The following is a 20,256-nucleotide window of genomic DNA, read 5'->3' as shown; positions in this document are numbered from 1 at the left end:
AAAAATAAGTTCATTTTGGAAAAGCTAAAAAAGTTCAAGTAAAAGAAATGATTTACATATCCATATGTGATTTTTGATAGAATACCAGTTTGGTTAAACAAAGAGCTAAAACAAAGAACTTTAATAATACAGTAACAGGTACAACTACTAAACACTACTGTGTCCTAAAGGAACACAGATTAAAATGTAACAGGGATAACATTTTAGAGAATTAAAATCCCTCAAAGGAAAAAACATAAACTTGATATACATATCTATGCATGCAGCTTCCTAAATGTAACATTCAGGATTATTCACTGCAGTCCAGAAATCAGAGCTACCTCATCAGACCCAAATGTGACATGAGCTGACACTCTTTACAGGAGATTCCATCTGAACTCTGTGGAGCCTGATCTCAAGGTTTTTAAGTCTGACCCTGAAACCACAAGAGAATCTTTCTCTCTCTTCAGATTCATTGTGATCCAGTGATTTCAGTCCTGCATGATCAGGCTGATGTTTGCACAGAGCAGATAATGAAGTGAATGTTTTTGCACATTGGTAACAGTGAAACAGTTTATTTACAGCGTGGGATCGTTTGTGTTCGGAGTATGAACTGAGATTCCTGAAGCTCTTGTCACACTGGTCAAAGCTGTAGTTTCCTTCCATGTGTGTACGTTCATGTTTGTTACGATGACCTGATTGTGAGAAGCTTTTGTCACAGTGTCTGCACTTGTATGGTGTCTCTCCTGTGTGGATTCGCTTATGCTTTTTCATTGAGCTCATGTCCAGTGGTGAAGGATGACCCACACTGGTCACAGATGTGCTTTTTGACCCCACTGTGGAAGAGTTCATGTATTTTGAAAGGAACTTGGTGTGTGGAAGCCTCTCCCACACTCTTTGCAGTAGTTCATTTTGTCTCCAGTGTGTCTACGTTGATGTGGTTTTAGGTCCCGTTGATGATTGGAGGTTGTTTCACAAAGGTCAAAGAGAAACGCTTTCCCACCACCACAGTGACGACAGGGTTGAGAACTGGATCCATCTGTGTCGCTCTGCTTTTTTATTTTTATCCTGAATGTCGCCTGAAGTAAAGAGCATCTCTGCCAACATCCAATTACATTTTACTGTTTACATTATAACACTCAGCTTACTGGGCAAAAACGACTCTGTAAGGTCTCTCCTGAAAGACCTTACAAATGTAACTGTGCATCTGTTGTAAACAGTTTCCCACACTGATCACAGCAGTAAACATCATTTCCAGTGTGAATCCGTAGGTAAATATTTCGGTACTGTTTTTCACTGAAACCTTTTTCCACAAAGGTTGCAGCTGTACGCCTTAATTCCAGAATGGGTAACTAGATGCTTCTGTAAGTTTCGAGTTTGAGCAAAAGCTTTACCACACAAGTCACAGTAGTGTGCTGTAACTACACATGGATGAGTTGGTGTTTTTTTAAGCTCTCACGATACGTAAAAGACTTTCCACACAATTCACAGCTGTAAGGTTTAAATCCACTGTGGATGAGTTGGTGTCTTTTTAAGTGCCCAGACTCGGTAAAAGACTTTACACACAAGTCACAGCTGTAAGGTTTAAGTCCACTGTGGATGAGCCGATGTGCGTTTAAGCCTCCAGCCTGGGTAAAAGACTTTCCACACAAGTCACAGTTGTAAGGTTTAAATCCACTGTGGATGAGCCGATGTGCGTTTAAGCCTCCAGCCTCGGTAAAAGACTTTCCACACAAGTCACAGCTGTAAGGTTTAATTCCACTGTGGATGAGTTGGTGTTTCTTTAAGCCTCCAGCCTCGGTAAAAGACTTTCCACATAAGTCACAGCTGTAAGGTTTAATTCCACTGTGGATGAGTTGGTGTTTCTTTAAGTCTCCAGCCCGGGTAAAAGGCTTTCCACACAAGTCACAGCTGTAAGGTTTAAGTCCACTGTGGATGAGTTGGTGTCTTTTTAAGTGTCCAGTCCGGGTAAAATCCTTCCCACACTCATCGCAGCTGTAGCTTTTCTCTCCCTTTCTTCTGTGAGGTTTGTCGGCCTCCTGAGAGCGCTGACTTCTCGCTCCATGTTGGTCCTGCAGTGACAGAGATACAAACAGATGCAGTGAGTGAAATGCAGTCGTGGAACAAACTGAAACTCCCTCCATCAGTGGAATCAAACATGTCAACAAAAACATTGTTGGTGTGTTTCCACCACCTTCTGTTGATAGCATCACATTTCAATGATGTGCTACAATGACAGTCGTAATGAAAAATACATATTAAAGAAATATTGATATGTGGAGAAAATATTTTACTCATAAAAAATTGTGAGTTCAATTTTTGATATTGTTGTTTCAATGTGTGCATCTTTTTGTAACATCTGAGTGTTTTTGTTTGTGAATGTAGATTCTGTGTATATGGAGGAGCCCGGGATGGAAAAGATAAAGCTGCTGTTAACATGTTTTTAAAAACCAACCAGCTGAGCACACAGTTTCAATAACAGGGATATTTTTCTCACCTTTTGTGTTGAAGTCATTTTTTCCTCTATAGTGGCTGAGCTGAGTCCAAATGACTGAACTTGTTCCTCTGCTGCTCCAGCAGACTTTTCTCCTGTTGCTCAACCGGGACACAAAAAAGTATATGCATTTTATCCCTGATAACAAAAAAGCAGAGCAAATAAACATGACTAAACTCCTCAGTGACAACAATACCTATGAAACTTCAATGTGGAACCTGAGAAGCAGCTACAACAAGAAAGTCATCAGTTGCCACAAGAACCTGAAAGGGAAAAAGCCACTGACCCCCCCTGCACATCACTGCCTTTACCCAGTGGATGCTACACCCTGTATATATGGACCTCTATAGATCCACAAGTCCGGCTCACACTCAATGGTAGCAGTATAAACTCTGCCACCTGAAGCACCTCGTTAGATTAAACCTACTCCACCCAGACAAGGTAAAGGGTGATTGTATGTAGGGATGGGTATCGTTTAGGTTTTATCCGATTCCAGTACCGGTACGATGAGGCCTATCGCAATAGTTAAATTTTTATATCGAGAAAAAGTTATTTCGCAATACATATCGTTATCGTTCTATCGCCCAGCTCTATATGGACCTAATGCATACATATGCATACATATTATTAAAATTTGGGCTATAACGGTTGTATTAATATATGGAAACTTGAAATGCTCCCACAAATGGCACTACAGCATGTAAAAACAGAAAGATAAGCTCTGGCGGACTTGGTTCTATGGTAGGTCTTAAAGGGTTAAATAGCCTGTGGCAAATATATTAGTGTTGTCTTCTCAATATACATGCTCTTAACTTTATGCAAGAGAAAATAAAGTATAACAAAAATCATATTTTTCGCAAAGAAACTCCATCTTGTGGTTTGCGAGCTGGTGCTGCTGTACGTGCACCCGGATTTGCGACATACTTTACAGTAACTCAAAACAAAGACTGCACCCTCGGCACTTGCTGTTTATAGACTGCGTACTTCCTAGATGACCACAGGTCAGGTGGTATATCGTGATATATATGGTTATCGTGATATAAAATAATTCATATCGTGATAAATATTTTTTCCATATCGCCCAGCACTACAAGTTGTCATTCAAACAAAGGTAAGTCAGCTTGAGTACTGCGAGTGAAATGCTTTTGATTTTCCCCCGAACATTCAGATTAATGAAGCATAAATTCATTCATGAGGGGGGAAATTACAGTGGGAACATGTGGAGGCTGTTACAGGGATAACATAGTGAGTTCAGTGCATTGATGTGACCTTGTCCTGAAGGATTTAGTTATTCTTTATGGTTAAAGAAATTGCAATAATTTCTTCATATTTATTATAAATAATTCTAACTACACATCACTTATCATATTAAGTGATTCATTATTGTCACTTCACTTAAAAGTGATTACATCCTTGCATTACATACTTTAGGTTCATTTTTTGCAGGCAGGTTTCTGGGAGAGAACAGGCAGATTTAGAATATAACATGCAGCGTTCTATAGATGGGTGCATAAAAAAATGAAAAATTACATGTATGTGCTAACGTTCTAAACACTTTGTTACATTTATGATAAATGTAACAAAGGTTTACACAAATGGGTCACTGTGAGCATCACAGGGAAGATTGAAGCCGCCCACTGCACCTGTGTGGCCGGAGTCGTGGAGACCTGCACCCATGTCGCTGCTCTTCTGTTTAATGTAGAAGCAACTGTGCGGATCTGTGGCACAAGGCCTGTTACAGATGAACCTGCATACTGGGTTTTGCTGGGTAGTATGACCAAGATACAGCCAGAGGTTGGCCATAAGATGGACTTCTCTTCTTCAGCTGCCCAAAAAAAGGCTCTTGATCAAAACATAAACAGACCATCCGTATTGAAAGGTAAAAGTAGCCGTCTTCAAAAAAGAAAAATCCTACCTGCTACTGTGGAGGAGTTGTCACCGCCATAGGGCTTTGGAACGTAATGTCACGGGGGTGGGCGTGGAAAGGATTTTGGCCTGATGTGCCATTTTCCGGGTCCAAACAAAGCGCAAGCAAAAAAGAGTGAAGGCACACACAACAGCCATGGTTCATACTTGCTGTGTTGTCGGCTGTGGAATAAGCTTAAAAGGGTTTGTCTTTTATTCTTTCCCAACCTGGAAGCATCATGAGGGAGCTTATATGGTGGACCTTACAAAACGAAGGCGTCCAGCCTGGATAGCAGCCATGAGACGGCTTGATATCCAGTTCGCTTCCATCTCCAGATATCTGTTGGTGTGCTCCAGACATTTTCACTCCGGTAAGTTCTATATATGTTCATATCACTCTTTATAGCTTAATAATATTATTGTTGGGGCTCTTGGAGGTTATAGAAATTGCAAACAAACATAGAATTGAGTGACTGTGCAGACATACGTGCTATGTAACGATTTGCTAACTCTTTTGCACAACTGTAGAGAAGCCTGCCTATGAAATGAATCAAACAAATCCAGACTGCTTAACAACGTTACACTCCGAAATCCGAACGTGAGGGTTAGGATTAACAAGATAGTGAAGATATCGGGGTAGAACAGTCGCGGTAAGTACTCTGGGTCTTTACTCCACTGCCGTATTTCATAGTCCACGCACAAATCTTTTTTACGCACATGTAACATAGTTAAATAGAGTCAAAGTTAAATCCCGCTAAATGGGACATTGGCGCCACCTACTGTTGTAAAAGTCACCCTGCAACATTCACAAAGTTCAAGGGATTCTGGGTAATCCTCAGAATGATGGAGGATTCCCGCGAGATCTTGTGCTGATTGCCCAAGACATTAAAAGAGAGCATTCTAACCATTGCCTTTTTGTTGTGAATGCAGACCAGAGATGACACTACACAGAGGTCACACACACACAAATTCTTTTTACACATACAAATCCTGATTTACAAGCACAAAACTGATTTACAAGAACAAAATATTTATGACCACATTTTGAGCCCATATTTGAGCTTTGCCCCGGAAAATGGCGCATCAGGCCAAAATCCTTTCCACGCCCACCCCTGTGACATCACGCTCCAAAGCCCTTTGGCCCCCTTCTCAGCAAACTTCCACTACTCTCACCCGGGGGTTGCGCTCCCCCAGGCTTGTACCTGTGGCTTCATGACCTGGGGGTGGGGGTTGGTTGTTCTCCTGCCCTGCACCCCATCCTTTTGTTCATATTCCAAGACTATTTTTCTATATGTATTCTTTCCCCCTAGCAACCGCCATATTATGATGTCGCAAGCAATCACAAACTCTACAGTCTGTCTAACTCCAGTGTATACCAAGCGATCTATTATTCTCAACAGAGATAAACTCAACATAAACTGAACCCACATTAAAGTTAGCTCGATGCTTACCTTTAGAGGAGCCCACAAACCGACAGAAACTCCGTGATGAAGCTGGAAGAAACAGATCAGGGAGCAGAGACCCACGTGGTTCACGCTGATCTCAGCTAGGATCCAAGAGACAAGGGTGTGCAGATCGATACAGATATCGATCCAAACGTTGGTAGTGGTATATGTTCCTGTAGGTTTACTACTTTACTCCCGTTTCATGAAAAAGCAGCTCTCTCTGTTCGACTCATCTCCTGCAGACACACTTTGCTCCGCCCCCTTTTACCCGGATCCGCTGTGATTTGTTGCTGTGCGGTCACGTGACTAAGGTGCACAACGTAACCCCGTGGAGTGTTATTTCAAAAGTAGCGCCAGTCTCCTTTTCCTAAACTCTTTTCCTTGGCCTCGATGAAAACGTCATCTTGGGGAGCTGCTAGATTTACTGAAGAGACTGCCCTAAAAGTCTCCAGTCAGTCCTCAAGCTGTGTTTTGAGGTGAGCCCCACTTATTTTTCCTCCAGAATACAGTTTATATGAAGCTGAAATGAATTACGCTTCTTATTATTTTAATAGTGCAGACAGAGATCACGGATTCAAGCGGCAGAAATGAGCTTCCTCCGAAGAGTGGCTGGCCTCTTTATTAGAGATAGGGTGAGAAGTTCGGCCATCCGGGAAGGGCTCAGAGTTGAGCCGCTGCTCCTCCACATCAAAAGGAGCCAGGTGAGGTTGTTCGGGCATCTGACAAGGATGCCTCCTGGGTGAGGTGTTCCGGGCATGTCCCAGCGGGAGGCATAGCTGGAGTGGCCATCGGGCATACCGCGCATTTGACCAGTGGGCCGATGGTGATTTTTCGTTTTTATGGGCCGATGGGGTTTTTTTCTTCGTTTTTTCCCGTAACGGTATAAACACTAAAAGGTGGTGGATTGGCCAGATGAAGGGAGATGCGTAAAAATAACTCAATTGTTTGGTGGTGACTATTGCGGAGCTTCTACAGATTCAGTAACATTAGCAAGTGGTGGAGGTCAGCAGATGCAACACGCTGGCAGGTCGATGAGGCAAAGGCAGGAGGAGCAGAGACTCGAGGCGGTGAACTGAACTTTAGGTAAGAAGTTATGACCTGCAGTCTATCTGGGTCAGATATAAACCAAGTTTAGGTGGAGTTTATTTTTGTTATGCTGACTTTTTACAGTCAGTTACAATAACTTGTTTCTATACTGCTGGGCGGGTGCTATGATATTATTGATGTTGAACTTGTTTTATCTTATTTATAAGGTTAGTTATTAGAGTTTCCAACCATCCCGTAAAAAACGGAATTGTCTCGTATACAGAGAAAATATTGCGCGTTTGGTATTGAGGTGAAAAGGAACACAGTTTGTCCCGTATTTCAGCTACAATGAAAAAGACACAAAGCTGGAGTTATTCTGTGTCCTTGCTGCACAGCTGCCTCTTCTTCTCTCATTCTCTCCCCTCCCTCTCCTGTTTCTACTTCAATCATGAAACTGATCAGTGATCAGCTGATCGGCTTTTCTCTCTTGTTTGTTTATCGCTCTGAATCTTACAACAAACGTTTTCATCTGATGTAAAATGTATAGAAATCCATTATTTTACATAGTATTTTTTTAGGGTCCCATCATAATTTCTTCAGAATGGCTATATAACTTGCAAGACTTTATCAAAGGTATCAGCAGATGCCTTTGTGTCAAAGTAGCTGAGGATAAAACACAGAAAAACATGAAGGTGGTTTTCCTGGCCTGGGATTTTCTAAAAATATTCTGCAGTACATCAAAAACGAAAGAAAACCATTAATCAACATATGAACATTCGCTGATGCTTCTGAAGTGAAGCAGAGCAAAGTTACAGAGCTTTTATTAGAGGCACAGCTAAGTGTTTTGAAATTTCGCACAATTTTAAAAAGTTTGAATTTGTTCAGTAGCCTATTGAACAGCAGAAATGAGACTTTCTTTTCAGAAATAAGTAAAAGAAAAAAAACAGTGGCTGACAGCGCTGTAAACAACAATAGACTTGTGCATAATAAACAAGCGAATAATGCAGAAAACAGATTTTTTTGACGGGAAACTGTTCTTGAAGTACACATAGAGAGAGAGAGAGAGAGAGAGAGAGAGAGCTGTGCATGAAGTGTGATTTTATTGTTGTGGAAGCAAAACAGCAAAAGTAAGAGGGAATTCATGATGATGTTTATGTGAAGGGTTGGATCTTCTTTTGCTGCTGGTTTAGTCAATATTGTTTGGAGAGAGATAAAACCTGCAGCTTCAGAATCTAGCGGGAAAAGGGCGTAAACTTGAAATAAATTGACAATAGTACCTCACTTATTTGAGAAATAGTACCTCACTTATTTGGAGGTACTTTGGATTTGATAAAGACGACGTTCTCCAAACACAGGTACTCTGCAAAACTTGCCGAACACTCGCGGCAACCACCAGAGGAAACACGACTAATCTCCACCATCATCTTCAATACAACCACAGAGAACTGTTTGAAGAGTTCCAGAAAGATAGGGCTAGCCAAACAAAGGTTATTAATATTAAGACAAAGAGCACAGCAGTCCAACAGTCGTCTCTGTATCAGAGTTTTTCAAGTGGAACTCCTTATGAGAAAACGTCGAAGCGGTACAAAGAAATAACAGAGGCCATTATACATTTTTTGGCTAAAGACATGATGCCTATAAATACAGTTAGCAGAGAGGGCTTCACCAGTCTGATACATAAAGTGGACCAGAGATACCACATCCCCTCACGAAACTATTTTTCCCATGTCGCCATTCCACAAATGGACAAAACATGCCGCAAGACCGTCATGTTTGAACTGAGCCAAGCTAAAAACTACACAAGCAGTACAGACCTATGGTCAAGTCGTACAACGGAACCATATATGAGCTTCACAGTGCACTTCCTCACTGAAGACTTTGAATTGAAAACACTGTGTCTAGAGACTGTGTATTTTCCAGACTCTCACACTAGTGAAAATATAGCCCATGTAGTACGAGAGGTGTTAGCCAGCTGGGATCTTAGAGAAGACGGACAAGTGTGCATCACCACAGACAACGGTGCCAATGTTGTGAGAGCCACGGAGCTAAACAACTGGGTCAGACTTCAGTGTTTTGGACACAGGCTGCACCTTGCAAGTGGTAAGTTTTATTCAAGGCAGATCTTTTTAGCAATGAAAATGTCCTATACATTATTATCAAATTGATATTGGTAAAGATAATGTAACCTTTTTTATACAACTTTAGTGATCATTTCAATTAGTTTTTTTAAAAAAAGGTTTTAAACATGACAGTTTTTTTTTGTTTCCTCTTCTTTCTCCAGAAAATTCTATCAAAGATGATGCACGCATTGCCTGAGCCATTGGACTTTGCAAAAAGTTAGTTGGACAATTTTGCCACAACTGGAAAGCAAAGATGGCTCTGAAAAAAGCACAGCAGAAGCTCAACCTCCCAGAGCACACACTGATCACAGAATGCCCAACCAGGTGGGGTTCCAGGCAGAAGATGATTGAGAGAGTCCTGGAGCAGCAGCGGTCCATTTCTGATGTCATCTCAGCAGACAAGAAATCAAGACACTTGATTCCTACTTGGCAGGATCTTGAGGTACTGGAGTCTGTCAACCAGGCATTTCACCGCCTGCAAGACTTTACAGATGCCCTGTCTGGTGAGAGTTACGTTAGTGTTTCATATGTAAAACCAGTCCTTCATCTGATGAAGACGTCGGTGCTTGCAGAGAAGGAAGAAGACAGTGATTTGACAAAATTAATTAAGAAGAAAATCCTTGAGTACCTGATTACTAAATATGAAAATCCAGCTACCCAGAAACTTGCATGAGTAAAAGTTCCTGAGCACCTTGGAGGGCAGTCGGAAGTCTCTCAAGCATCTGAGGTGGTAGAGACGCTGTCGGGCCTTTTTCACCACGGTGTTGATGTGACAGGACCATGACAGGTCCTGCGTGATGTGAACTCCGAGGTATTTGAAGCTGTCCACTCTCTCCACTGGGCACTTGTTGATGACGGGGGTCCGGTAGTTCCTCTCCTTCTTAGTGCTGAAGTCCACTATCAACTCCTTTGTTTTACTGACATTTAGAAGGAGGTTGTTCCTCTGGCACCAGTTCTCCAGATTCCTAATCTCCTTCAGGTAGGCCGTCTCGTTGTTGTCAGAGATCAGGCCCACCACGACGGTGTTGTCAGCAAATTTAATGATTGTGGTGGAGCTGGTAGTGGCCACACAGTCATATGTGTACAAAGAGTACAGCAGGGGGCTCAGAACACACCCCTGGGGGTGTGTTCATGAGTGATATAAAACCTTTCAATTCATATTTAGTCCAAAATGTTTACTTTTCCTAGAATCTGCTTACTGTTCCAGGAGAGAAGCTCTGCTGAACCAGAGGCCCAGACAAATGATCCACCCAATCGTCCCCTGAAGTAGGCAGAAAAGTCACTGGGCAGTTTCTTCAAGGCAGCCCCAATCCCTACCTCCTCTTTTAGGCATCTCTCACAAGCTGTTGAAGCTATCCACGGCCATAGACAGTAAGGAAGACCCCTTGGCATGGTGGAAGTATCTTTGCATACCTGCAAGTAGCTCACCTTCAGAGAGACTTTTAGTACATCAGGAAACATAGTAACATGTCAGCACACATGTTTAAAACCTTGGAGAGTAAACATGTTGGTTTTCCTTACCAAGAACTTGCCATAAAAACATTTACTCATGAAGGATGAATGCAAGATAGAGAAACCATTTTTTTTTTTCAAAAAGTACAAACATACACTACCTACATTCTTCTTAATTGTTGATAATATTAGTCTTGGCCAGTACGACAACAAAGGTAGACAATTGTTCTTTGGTGTGTTCCCACAGCAAACAAGTTCTTACCTATAGTTTAATCTAGTAAAGTTTCCACTCCAGTTTTGACTTACATCATAACTACTTGGTGGTTGGTAAAATGATGAACAACTGCATAGAGATAATTTGCAGTATAATTTAAGTTATGTTTATTTAAAAGTAAATATAGAGACCGGGAAGGATGTCTTTCAGAATTCAAGCCTCAGAAAATTTTTTATGGGGGCAATGTTTCAATGTTAAAGTGCACTTTGTTGTTACGCTGCTAATACAGAAGCTTTCTTTAAATAAAACTGTTGCAGTAAAACGGAAATTATGTATTCGTTTTTTGTTTGGTTTTTTTGCTACTTATTTTATCGCAAGTCATATCGTTATCGCAATATTGATCACAGTTATCGCACATCGCAGGTTTTCCTAATATCGTGCAGCCCTAGTGTAAACATAAAGCATAGACCCACCGAAACATCAGCGAGCTGTCGGCTTTCAGCCCCGACCATGTCCGTGCTGTCGGGAGAGAAAGGCGACATCTCGCTGATTCTGATCGGTCGGTGGATCCACGCTTTGTGTTTACATCTTTGTGCAGAATCGTGTTCCTGCTCTCATTTACTATTTCAGCTGTTTGGTTGTTGTTATTTGTTGAAATTTTGTGAGGTTTAACCTGAAATTCTGGCATTTGGGGCAAAATAAATTTATGTTAAAAATCGATCCAGGATTTTAATGAATCGATATCACGTTATCCAAGGGAGAATCGATTTTAATCGATAAATCGATAATCAAAACCCATCCCTATACATAACTTTGTGGACATGTAGCCAACAGTAATTTTTAATGTTCTTCGCAGATATATAAGTGAGCTAAAATTTAATACTTGCTTTTAAAGCCATACGAAGACTGCTTTCTTCCATTTGCGCAACATCTCTAAAATTAGAAATATTGTGTCTCAGAGTGACGCTGAAAAACTAGTTCATGCATTCATTACTTCCAGGCTGGACTACTGTAATTCTTTATTATCAGGATGTCCCAAAAATTCGCTGAAAAGTCTTCAGCTAATCCAAAATGCTGCAGCAAGAGTCCTGACAGGGACTAGGAAGAGAGAGCATATTTCTCCTGTTTTGGCTTCCCTTCATTGGCTTCCTGTTAAATCCAGAATTGAATTCAAAATCCTGCTCCTCACATACAAGGTCTTAAATAATCAGGCCCCATCTTATCTTAATGACCTTGTAGTACCATATCACCCTATTAGAGCACTTTGCTCTCACACTGCAGGCCTACTTGTTGTTCCTAGAGTATTTAAAAGTAGAATGGGAGGGAGAGCCTTCAGTTTTCAGGCCCCTCTTCTGTGGAACCAGCTTCCAGTTTGGATTCAGGAGACAGACACTATCTCTACTTTCAAGATTAGGCTTCAAACTTTCCTTTTTGCCAAAGCATATAGTTAGGGCTGGACCAGGTGACCCTGAATCCTCCCTTAGTTATGCTGCAATAGACGTAGGCTGCCGGGGATTCCCATGATGCATTGAGTTTTTCCTTTCCAGTCACCTTTCTCACTCACTGTGTGTTAATAGACCTCTCTGCATCGAATCATATCTGTTATTAATCTCTGTCTCTCTTCCACAGCATGTCTTTATCCTGTTTTCCTTCTCTCACCCCAACCGGTCGCAGCAGATGGCCCCGCCCCTCCCTGAGCCTGGTTCTGCCGGAGGTTTCTTCCTGTTAAAAGGGAGTTTTTCCTTCCCACTGTCGCCAAAGTGCTTGCTCATAGGGGGTCATATGATTGTTGGGTTTTTCTCTGTATTTATTATTGTGCGATCTACTGTACAATATAAAGTGCTTTGAGGCGACTCCTGTTGTGATTTGGCGCTATGTAAATAAAATTGAATTGAATGAATACACATACATAGATAGATAGATAGATAGATAGATAGATAGATAGATAGATAGATATGCACATATACACACCACCAGTTAATAGAAACATGGGAAAAAGAGGAGAGGAAAATAACACAAAAGGGTTTTTTTTTTCATCACAACCATTACATCAGTAGATCTATAACATTACTTAATAGATTTAGCTGACTGAATCGTGTTAAAGAATCATTTCATTGGAACTGAAAACAGATTTCTGAATATTTTGAACTAAGTGTGAAAGCTGTGGTTTAAGAATGAAAAGAAAGAAAGGTATCACAGTACTTTAGTGCTCACTATAAAGTACTTTATCTTATCACCTCTCAAAACTCACAAGCTCTTCCATTCATGTCTTTAATGTCAATGTGGATGCATTGTTATCACAGGAGAAACGTTTCACTGTGTTTAAACAGTGCAGTGGGGGAAAACCGATGCATAATTATAACATCCCTCCTGATGTCTGTGTAGGTTTGCTTTCCAGTTATCCACTTTATATCTTCTCTAACGTAAAGAAGTACAGTTGTTTTTTGTTGTTGTTGTTTTTTACTTTTTCCAAGCTCTTGAAAATCTCTGAAAATCAATTTCATCAAGCAGAAGGTATAAAAACGCTATCTTTAGCAGTTGAGGCAATGATGTTAAGGTTAGCTACCTAGAGATGAGATTTACTGTGTTCAGCTGAATAAAGTCATGTGAGAGCAAAACTAATTTTGTGATACACAAGTCTACACATGTTACATATGTTTTTATACTGTTCTCATTAACATTGTTAAAAAATAAAACCACCTTCTTCTTCTTGTGATTTTGTTATTGATGATAAAATAACTAAAGGAACACTTTTTAGGGCAGAAGAAAACGTTTTTGGCTGACTGTGATTCATGTAATGTGCTAATGTAATATTTTCAAAATAAAGGTACACAGTACCACGCTGTCTGCCTGGTCTTTGCGTGCAACAGAAACGTGTTTTGATGAACTTATGTTAATTGAATGAAAAACTAAATTAATGAATTAAATAAAAATAATATAATGCAAGAGTTGGTGATGTGAGTTGATGAACCCTTTAAAGAGCAGATTTGCAAAGCGGTAAATGTGCAAACACAATTTTACACACAACTATGAAAACAGCATCACAACTCGGTTCAGTGAGCCGAGGCTGAAAGAAAATTAACAAAATCCTGAGGACTGAGATGCAGATGGAGCTGCATTATTACAAACTATTCCACCATATGAACCTGAGATCTTTGTGGAACAGCTGGCCAGTAAAAAATGTAGAAAGTTATTATTCACCATGAGATCCTGAGTCGTCTGTGTGCTAATGAAGATGATGTTATTGTGTTCTGTGGAGGCTGTTCGAGGCAACAGGTAGGCCTACAGGACAAAGCAAAGGTTTATTCCAGTATTTACATAATCAAGAATTTCTATTTCTATTTCATGAATCTGGAAGATGTGCAAAAGTTGTGATATCTCTGTTGCTTTCTCTTCCTCCTCTCTTGCTTAGCAGAAGTGCTTTAAATTCCCATCTTCTCAGAGCTATTTGCAAAAAACTTCTCTGTTTGGTTCAGACTGCAGACAGTCTTCTCTCCAGAGATAAATGCTCTTAAAGTCACATTTTTGGATGTGATTTTCCAATCTGCAGGTGAGTGAACAAGATTTTCAGCTCAGGCTACAAATCAGCAATCTGCTCTGTAAGTATTTAGGAAAAGATAACTGCAAAAATTCAATGTGTGAATAAGAAGGGAAAATTAAATGCATTTGACTCTAAATCACCATTTATGCCTGTCCCTGTCAGACAGCAGAGAAATACGGAGTCGCCATGATGGTTTTGTGGTTGGCAGCTGTGCAGCAGATTGCAGCACTTCCTGCACTCTGGATACAGAACAGAACCAGCTTCCTCAGTCATGTCTCTTCAGTGTTTCCCACAATCCTTTCTCAGAGATGTTTCAGAGTTGAGGCTAAATGACTCTGAAGTCTTCAAGACATCAACACAATTTATTAGCTATATTTTTTATAATCAGTCTCTTCTTTAAGTGGTAAATGATAAATGGCCTGTATTTGTATAGCGCATTACTCAGTCCCTAAGGACCCCAAAGGGCTTTACACTACATTCAGTCATCCACCCATTCACACACACATTCACACACTGGTGATGGGAAGCTACATTGTAGTCACAGCTGCCCTGGGGCGCACTGACAGAGGCGAGGCTGCCGGACACTGGTGCCACCGGGCCCTCTGACCACCACCAACTCAAAAACAGAGTTAAAGTAACAGAGTCTCCCTGTTTTGCTGTTATGTAATGCTAGTCTCAACCCATACTCTTTATAATACATGTCCACTTAGATTAATATCATACAACTGCAGTCAAAGCTTCTTCCTCTACGACAGCAGAATTCCTCCTCCTCCTTCCTCCACCCACAGACAAAGCTGTTGATTAAACCTCTCTGTTCAGTTCAGACTACAGTCATGCCACGAACTCTCCATTTGTCATGGATGGATTCTCTTGAAGTCCTCTTGTTTTTGTTTGGGATTTGTGATGCTACATGTGAGTGAAACTGAGCATCGAATGTATTTTATGTTTGTTTGTGTAAGTGCAGCTTGCTTCATCTATGGTATTTCAATTTTGCATTGCTGAACTTTTAAAGTTTTAGTTGAATATCAGTGTATTTTGAATCAGTTCTTTCAGGGTTGAAAGGGCAGAAAACAGTGTAAAAAAATCAACAACTGTTTTGATTATCTGATACTTAAATGTTTAAGTTGCTCTAACTTGTGTCGAGGGATCAGCATGTTATTTGTTTCATTTTTATTCCACTGACTGTTTCTCCAGCAATGATATCTCTGTGTAAAATCTTTTATTTTATTGCTCTAATATTGTCTGAACAGACTGGTTGAACTGAACATGAGCAGGAGGAAGATTCAGGCTGATGAAATAAGACATTAAAATACCACAGTGACAAAGCATTGAAAGCTGAACAGCCTGGATGTTGTTACTTACATGATAACATCAAAGGAACAACAGTGTCCATCACATTTCCTTTCATTGCACACACAATAAATGTGTTGCTACATACTGCTATTCATCCTTCTCAAGCAAAATACCATAATTATTATCATAGTTATTGTGGTGTGGTGATCTCGTTTGACCTTTGACGTGCTTCAACACCAAACAGGCTGAAAACACTTTAAGGCTAGAAGCAGGTTACGAGGTTAACATCTGCATGCTTCATTTATGTAGAGGATGTCTTTGTAAAAGACAGTGAGCAACAGTGAGCAAGAAAATGAGGTACAAACTCAGGGATGAAATGTGAGATATGAAACTGTAAAAACCTTCCAGGCATCTTTGAAGGTCTGTGAAAATTAAGTGAATCCCATGATACATTGGTTTGTAGATCCAACTTTAGGAGCAGTGACTTGAATTCATTTCCTGAACTTTAATATTTAACATATTAAACAGAGACTGGGATCTTATTTGGCTGCCTCTCACCCTCTTACGGTGTGTTCACACCGAACGCGATAGACGCGAGCAAAAATCCCCCAAACGCCCCTAATTTGACGCGTGCACATTCGCACCTCAACACGTGTCCAAGAAAAATCCACCGCGCCTCAAAATTGCATATTTTGATGTGCGTTTCACGAGTTTTGGCGCTTTCGCAACGCAAATCTGCTTCCGAATTTTCACCGGACGTGCAATCGCGTGTCATCACGCTTTTCCATTGACTTTACATGTAAACCTGACGCTCTGGCCGCCTCTATCGCGTTCGGTGTGAACACACCGTTAGTGTCAGGGGCTGGGATCTGTGACCCAGCATTTTGAGTTATTTGTTGAAAAGATGTTAAGTTCTTGTATTGTTATCAGGTTGCCTTGAGTTTTAAGTCTAGTTTATTCTTTTAATTCTTAGTTATGAGTTTGTTCCTGTTTACTATATTATATGGTCTGTATTTGGATCCGTTCCTTAAACACACCGGCGCGCCCTGCAGTGACACTTAGTTTACTTTGGAAGCATTAAGGGTGGATTTAGTTTTTCACAGGATTCCAGCTGGTGTTTCTGTGCAGCGATTAGCATCGCACAGAAAAGATGAACCCCAACACCACGTTATGCTGTAGAGTCTCCTCATAAGCCATTCTTGGTCTTATTTTTTGTGGTACTTAAATAGCAAAGCCCTCTTCCTTCCTGCATTTTTCTCTTCTGTTTAGGTGCAATTACATGTAGCTTTCATAGATATCTCTTTCCCCCTTTTTTTCTAAGCAGAATTTTCTTGAGTTACAAGACTCACTCTCACCCTTCTTTCCTCCTCCCATATTCTCAGAGCTGTTCACTAAATCTCTGTTTCGTTCAGACTGCAGACACTCTTTAGAGTGTGTGAGAGGAATTCTGTCGTGTTTTTGTTTATGATTTTGCATTGTAACACACTGCAGTCTGCAGGTGAGTGAACAAAGATTTATTTAAAAGTCTCTTTTTAACCAACAAAAACATCAGTATGACAAGTGGGTGATGTTTGGAACTGTGTCCATGTGTGTAAATGACATTTGGTTTGTAAATATTATTTCGTACAATTGATTTTTTGTGTGTTGTTCAAATCACAAAAAAGAAAAGAAAAAAGAAAAGCTGAGTACACTTTCTACTAGAGTCGACAGCCAAACACTCAAACCTTTAACCTGCTCTAACATGCATAGATGAGTCAGCATGTTGCTTGTGTTGTTTTTCCTCTTCAAATTCCTGCCAATGGCTGGATGGGTGATAACAAGCCTGGGAATGATTTTCTTTGCAGTTCAAAGTTTAAAGTGGTTAATGTCACTGAATTGCCTGAACGATTTGTGGTAAACAAGAAAACAAAGTCATTTTAAAAGAGAGATGAGCAGAGCACAGCTAACATGGTTCAGCAGCTGGACAGGCAGTGAGCCAGTGGCACATGTGACACTAAATCTATCAAATTTTAAAAAGGAAACTGACTCAGCTTCAGTTCAGAAACTGCCAGAGAAAGTGAAACAATAGCAAGTCCCTCTCCAATGATGTTACATAAGCTAATATAGTTATAACTGAAAATCATCCCGAGTAGTCTTTGAGTCGATGGCAGTTTCAAAGGAAAGTGTAGAAACATTAAAGTAGCATTAAGCATTACTATGTGAATTAACTGAGGTTAAGAAGGTATTTTGAGGTAGCTGGTATCAGGCTGATTAAATAGCCCTTTATCGCAAATAAAACAATGATATTATTTCTTAACTTAAACAATAAAGAGAAAGATAAATACTTACTGATAGTTGCTATGGCAGGTTATCAGCAGGGTACAAGGATGATATCAGTCCTGTGTGCTTCATTCTTGTAGAAAGTCTCTCTGTGTAGCAGATTGCAAAGAAGATCTGATACAGACTAAAGTCTTGGAGAAATGAGGGTTAAAATGTGCAGTTTCAAACTGTGCAGGTTTAAAAATGTGTAAAAATTGAGTTTTCACAGGCCTTTTTGCAGTCATATAAAATGTTTCAGTAGTTTGGCGAACTGCCTTTAGCTGCAATAAGTTAAGTTATCCTTTTCTGTATGAAGTCATCAGTCACTCACATAATTGTGGACAAAGTGTTGTTCACTCCTATTTGCATTGTGTGAACTTTGGGTGAATTTGCTGAGGAAGATTGTGACATTGTGTTAGCAGACACCCCAAAAAACAGCAAACTGCCAAAGTCTATTGGTTAATGAAGTCCATTTAACTAACAGCACATGATTGGTGCTTACATGCATCCCCAGAATTACCATGAAGGCAGTAACTGTGTACTTACTTTTTCACACCACAATACAATATTGTGGATTTTCCTCATGAGCTCATGCTTGGTCTGATTTGCTTTTGACTAGAAAAAAGTGTAAATCACAAATAACTTAACATAATCTGATCTTTTGTTCAGGTCTACAAAAGATAGATGTGGAGCCTTACAGGAATGTTGAGCTGGAGTGTCAGGGTCCAGAAAATGGCAAACTCATCCTGCTGGCGTGGAAAAGACCTGATCTGCTATCAGATGGATACGTCTTCTTCTACCGAGATGATCTCCCACATAAAAACTTCCAGGATCCGATTTTTAAGGATCGAGTGAAGCTGAGAGATCCACAGATGAAAAATATGGATATGTCCATCATCCTGAGCAACATCACCATTAATGACACTGGAACCTACGAGTGTTGTATCGTCGTGGAAGACACAGGAGACAGTAGGCAAGAAACCTCTGAGATCAAGCATGAAATCAGGCTGAAGGTTAGACTACTAGGTGAGTAAGTAGAGCTGTGATCAGAGTAAATGTCTGGCAGATAATGTCTGACAGCAGTTTGAAGAGGAAATGGATTCTGTTCTGTTCTTCACTCATCACCTACCTGACAGCTGATACCTCACACCTGTTTCTCACCTGCAGGTCAGACAGAAAGATTCGGAGATGGAGGGAAGAAGGAAGAGGCTGGATTCAGTGTCGGACAGAATGGACTGCTGATATCTCTGGGATTTTCTGTAGTCGGATTAATTGTTCTTGTTATTACTCTTCTGATGCCTAAAAAACAGGAACATCATCCCAGCTCATCCTAGTGAAGAAGATGACAACCAGTTTGTCTTGAAGTAAACATCTGGTAAGCAGCAATGAATGCTCGGGTGAACTGGGACAATTATTCAGGTCAGTTCAACATCCCAAGCCTCTGTGTTCTTGCCCTTCCTGCTGCAGGACTGTCACAATATCCAACATATCACAACGAAGAGAATTCACTGCAAATTAATCAGCAAGAGGCCAATGAGAGAGTTGTGCTTGTGGAGAGTCTATAAACTGCTAACAGACTCAGGTTTAATGATCCATATCATCCTCAGATTACCAGGAAAGGTTCCGGTGCTCCTGGAGACCAGTCCTGTTTATATATAATATGAAAATCAGTAGTTTGGTCTGGCCAATATGTCTGCACCAATTATGTGAACCTGTTCTGTTCTGTACTGATTACCTATCTGACACCTCACACCTGTTTCTTATCTGCAGGTCAACCAGGAGCACTTAGAGATGATTCAAAGAAACAGGAAGAAGCTGGACTCAGTGTTTTATCTGTTGGTTTCCCAATTCTTATGGGATTTTCTGCAAGACTACATGGCAAAGAAATGAATGTCCCTTGAGAGGAATAGAAATATTTTACTGCTATTATTTGCTGCTATTTTTATAATCATCATTACCATTTCATGTTAATAGTGATGTTGCTTTCACAGATGCATTCAGATGTTCAAATATATTGGTATTATATCAGTCTTTATTACAAGTCCAGTTATAACCACGTCGAAATGTTGAGTTGAATATATAATATATAATTTTAAATGCTTTTCTAATGCTGCTATGATCTCAGTGTTTCTGTGTAGACTGCAGGGACAGGAAGTTAGATGTCTTTGAAGTTGCAGGCTGGTGCAGAAGTGAAACTGAAAGCAAAGAGAGCATTTAAGGGCGAGACATACACATCCAGACACGTACGCAGTACACAGCATGCACGCGCCCCTGCACGTGCACGCACACACAAATTAGAGAGACTCATTTAGTAGGCAAGAGTTGAAATACGTTTTGCTATGGCTGCAAAGTCGAGGTGTACATGTTAGTCTGTTCCAGGACCTGATGTCCTAGGAGATAAGCGACAGCGAGGATGGAGACAGGAAGCATCAGCCGTCGACACGAAGATGATGTTCTATGTTAAAAGTCATTGTGGTTTTGGTGTGACG

At 40.5% G+C, this 20,256-nt stretch overlaps 2 protein-coding genes across 11 annotated transcripts in view; one reads left to right on the top strand and one right to left on the bottom strand.

Moving 5' to 3' along the window:
• Window positions 1-20,256, bottom strand: part of LOC120437402 — a 50,352-nt gene that overhangs the window by 12,316 nt on the left and 17,780 nt on the right. The gene's annotated exons all lie outside the window — the stretch shown is intronic.
• LOC120437403 lies at window positions 14,996-19,963 on the top strand. Of its 5 annotated transcripts, none has more exons than XR_005611099.1 (4): window positions 14,996-15,088; window positions 18,437-18,793; window positions 18,935-19,186; window positions 19,538-19,963. XR_005611099.1 is itself a non-coding variant. In XM_039607964.1 (4 exons), exons 1-3 carry the CDS (start codon window positions 15,010-15,012, stop codon window positions 19,099-19,101), a joined length of 603 nt encoding a protein of 200 aa, XP_039463898.1. In that variant the 5' UTR covers window positions 14,996-15,009; the 3' UTR covers window positions 19,102-19,142; window positions 19,538-19,963. The 5 variants fall into 5 exon arrangements, 4 of the variants coding, with proteins under 4 accessions (XP_039463898.1, XP_039463899.1, XP_039463897.1 ...); XM_039607964.1 differs by having other exon boundaries at window positions 18,935-19,142; XM_039607965.1 differs by lacking the exon at window positions 19,538-19,963 and adding an exon at window positions 19,235-19,525 and having other exon boundaries at window positions 18,935-19,142.

This window comes from Oreochromis aureus, linkage group 3 (assembly GCF_013358895.1).
Source record: "Oreochromis aureus strain Israel breed Guangdong linkage group 3, ZZ_aureus, whole genome shotgun sequence".
Taxonomy (NCBI): Eukaryota; Metazoa; Chordata; class Actinopteri; order Cichliformes; family Cichlidae; genus Oreochromis; species Oreochromis aureus.
Note: the sequence above shows the minus strand (reverse complement) of the source record. Positions and strands in the feature narration are given on the sequence as shown.

Excerpts from the sequence above, each read along its gene's own strand:
- LOC120437403 (XM_039607964.1), top strand. The coding sequence starts at position 15,010 with ATGCCACGAACTCTCCATTTGTCATGGATGGATTCTCTTGAAGTCCTC. Across the intron at positions 15,089-18,436 it reads TGGGATTTGTGATGCTACAT|GTCTACAAAAGATAGATGTG; the intron begins GTGAGTGAAACT and ends TCTTTTGTTCAG. Across the intron at positions 18,794-18,934 it reads GCTGAAGGTTAGACTACTAG|GTCAGACAGAAAGATTCGGA; the intron begins GTGAGTAAGTAG and ends TCTCACCTGCAG.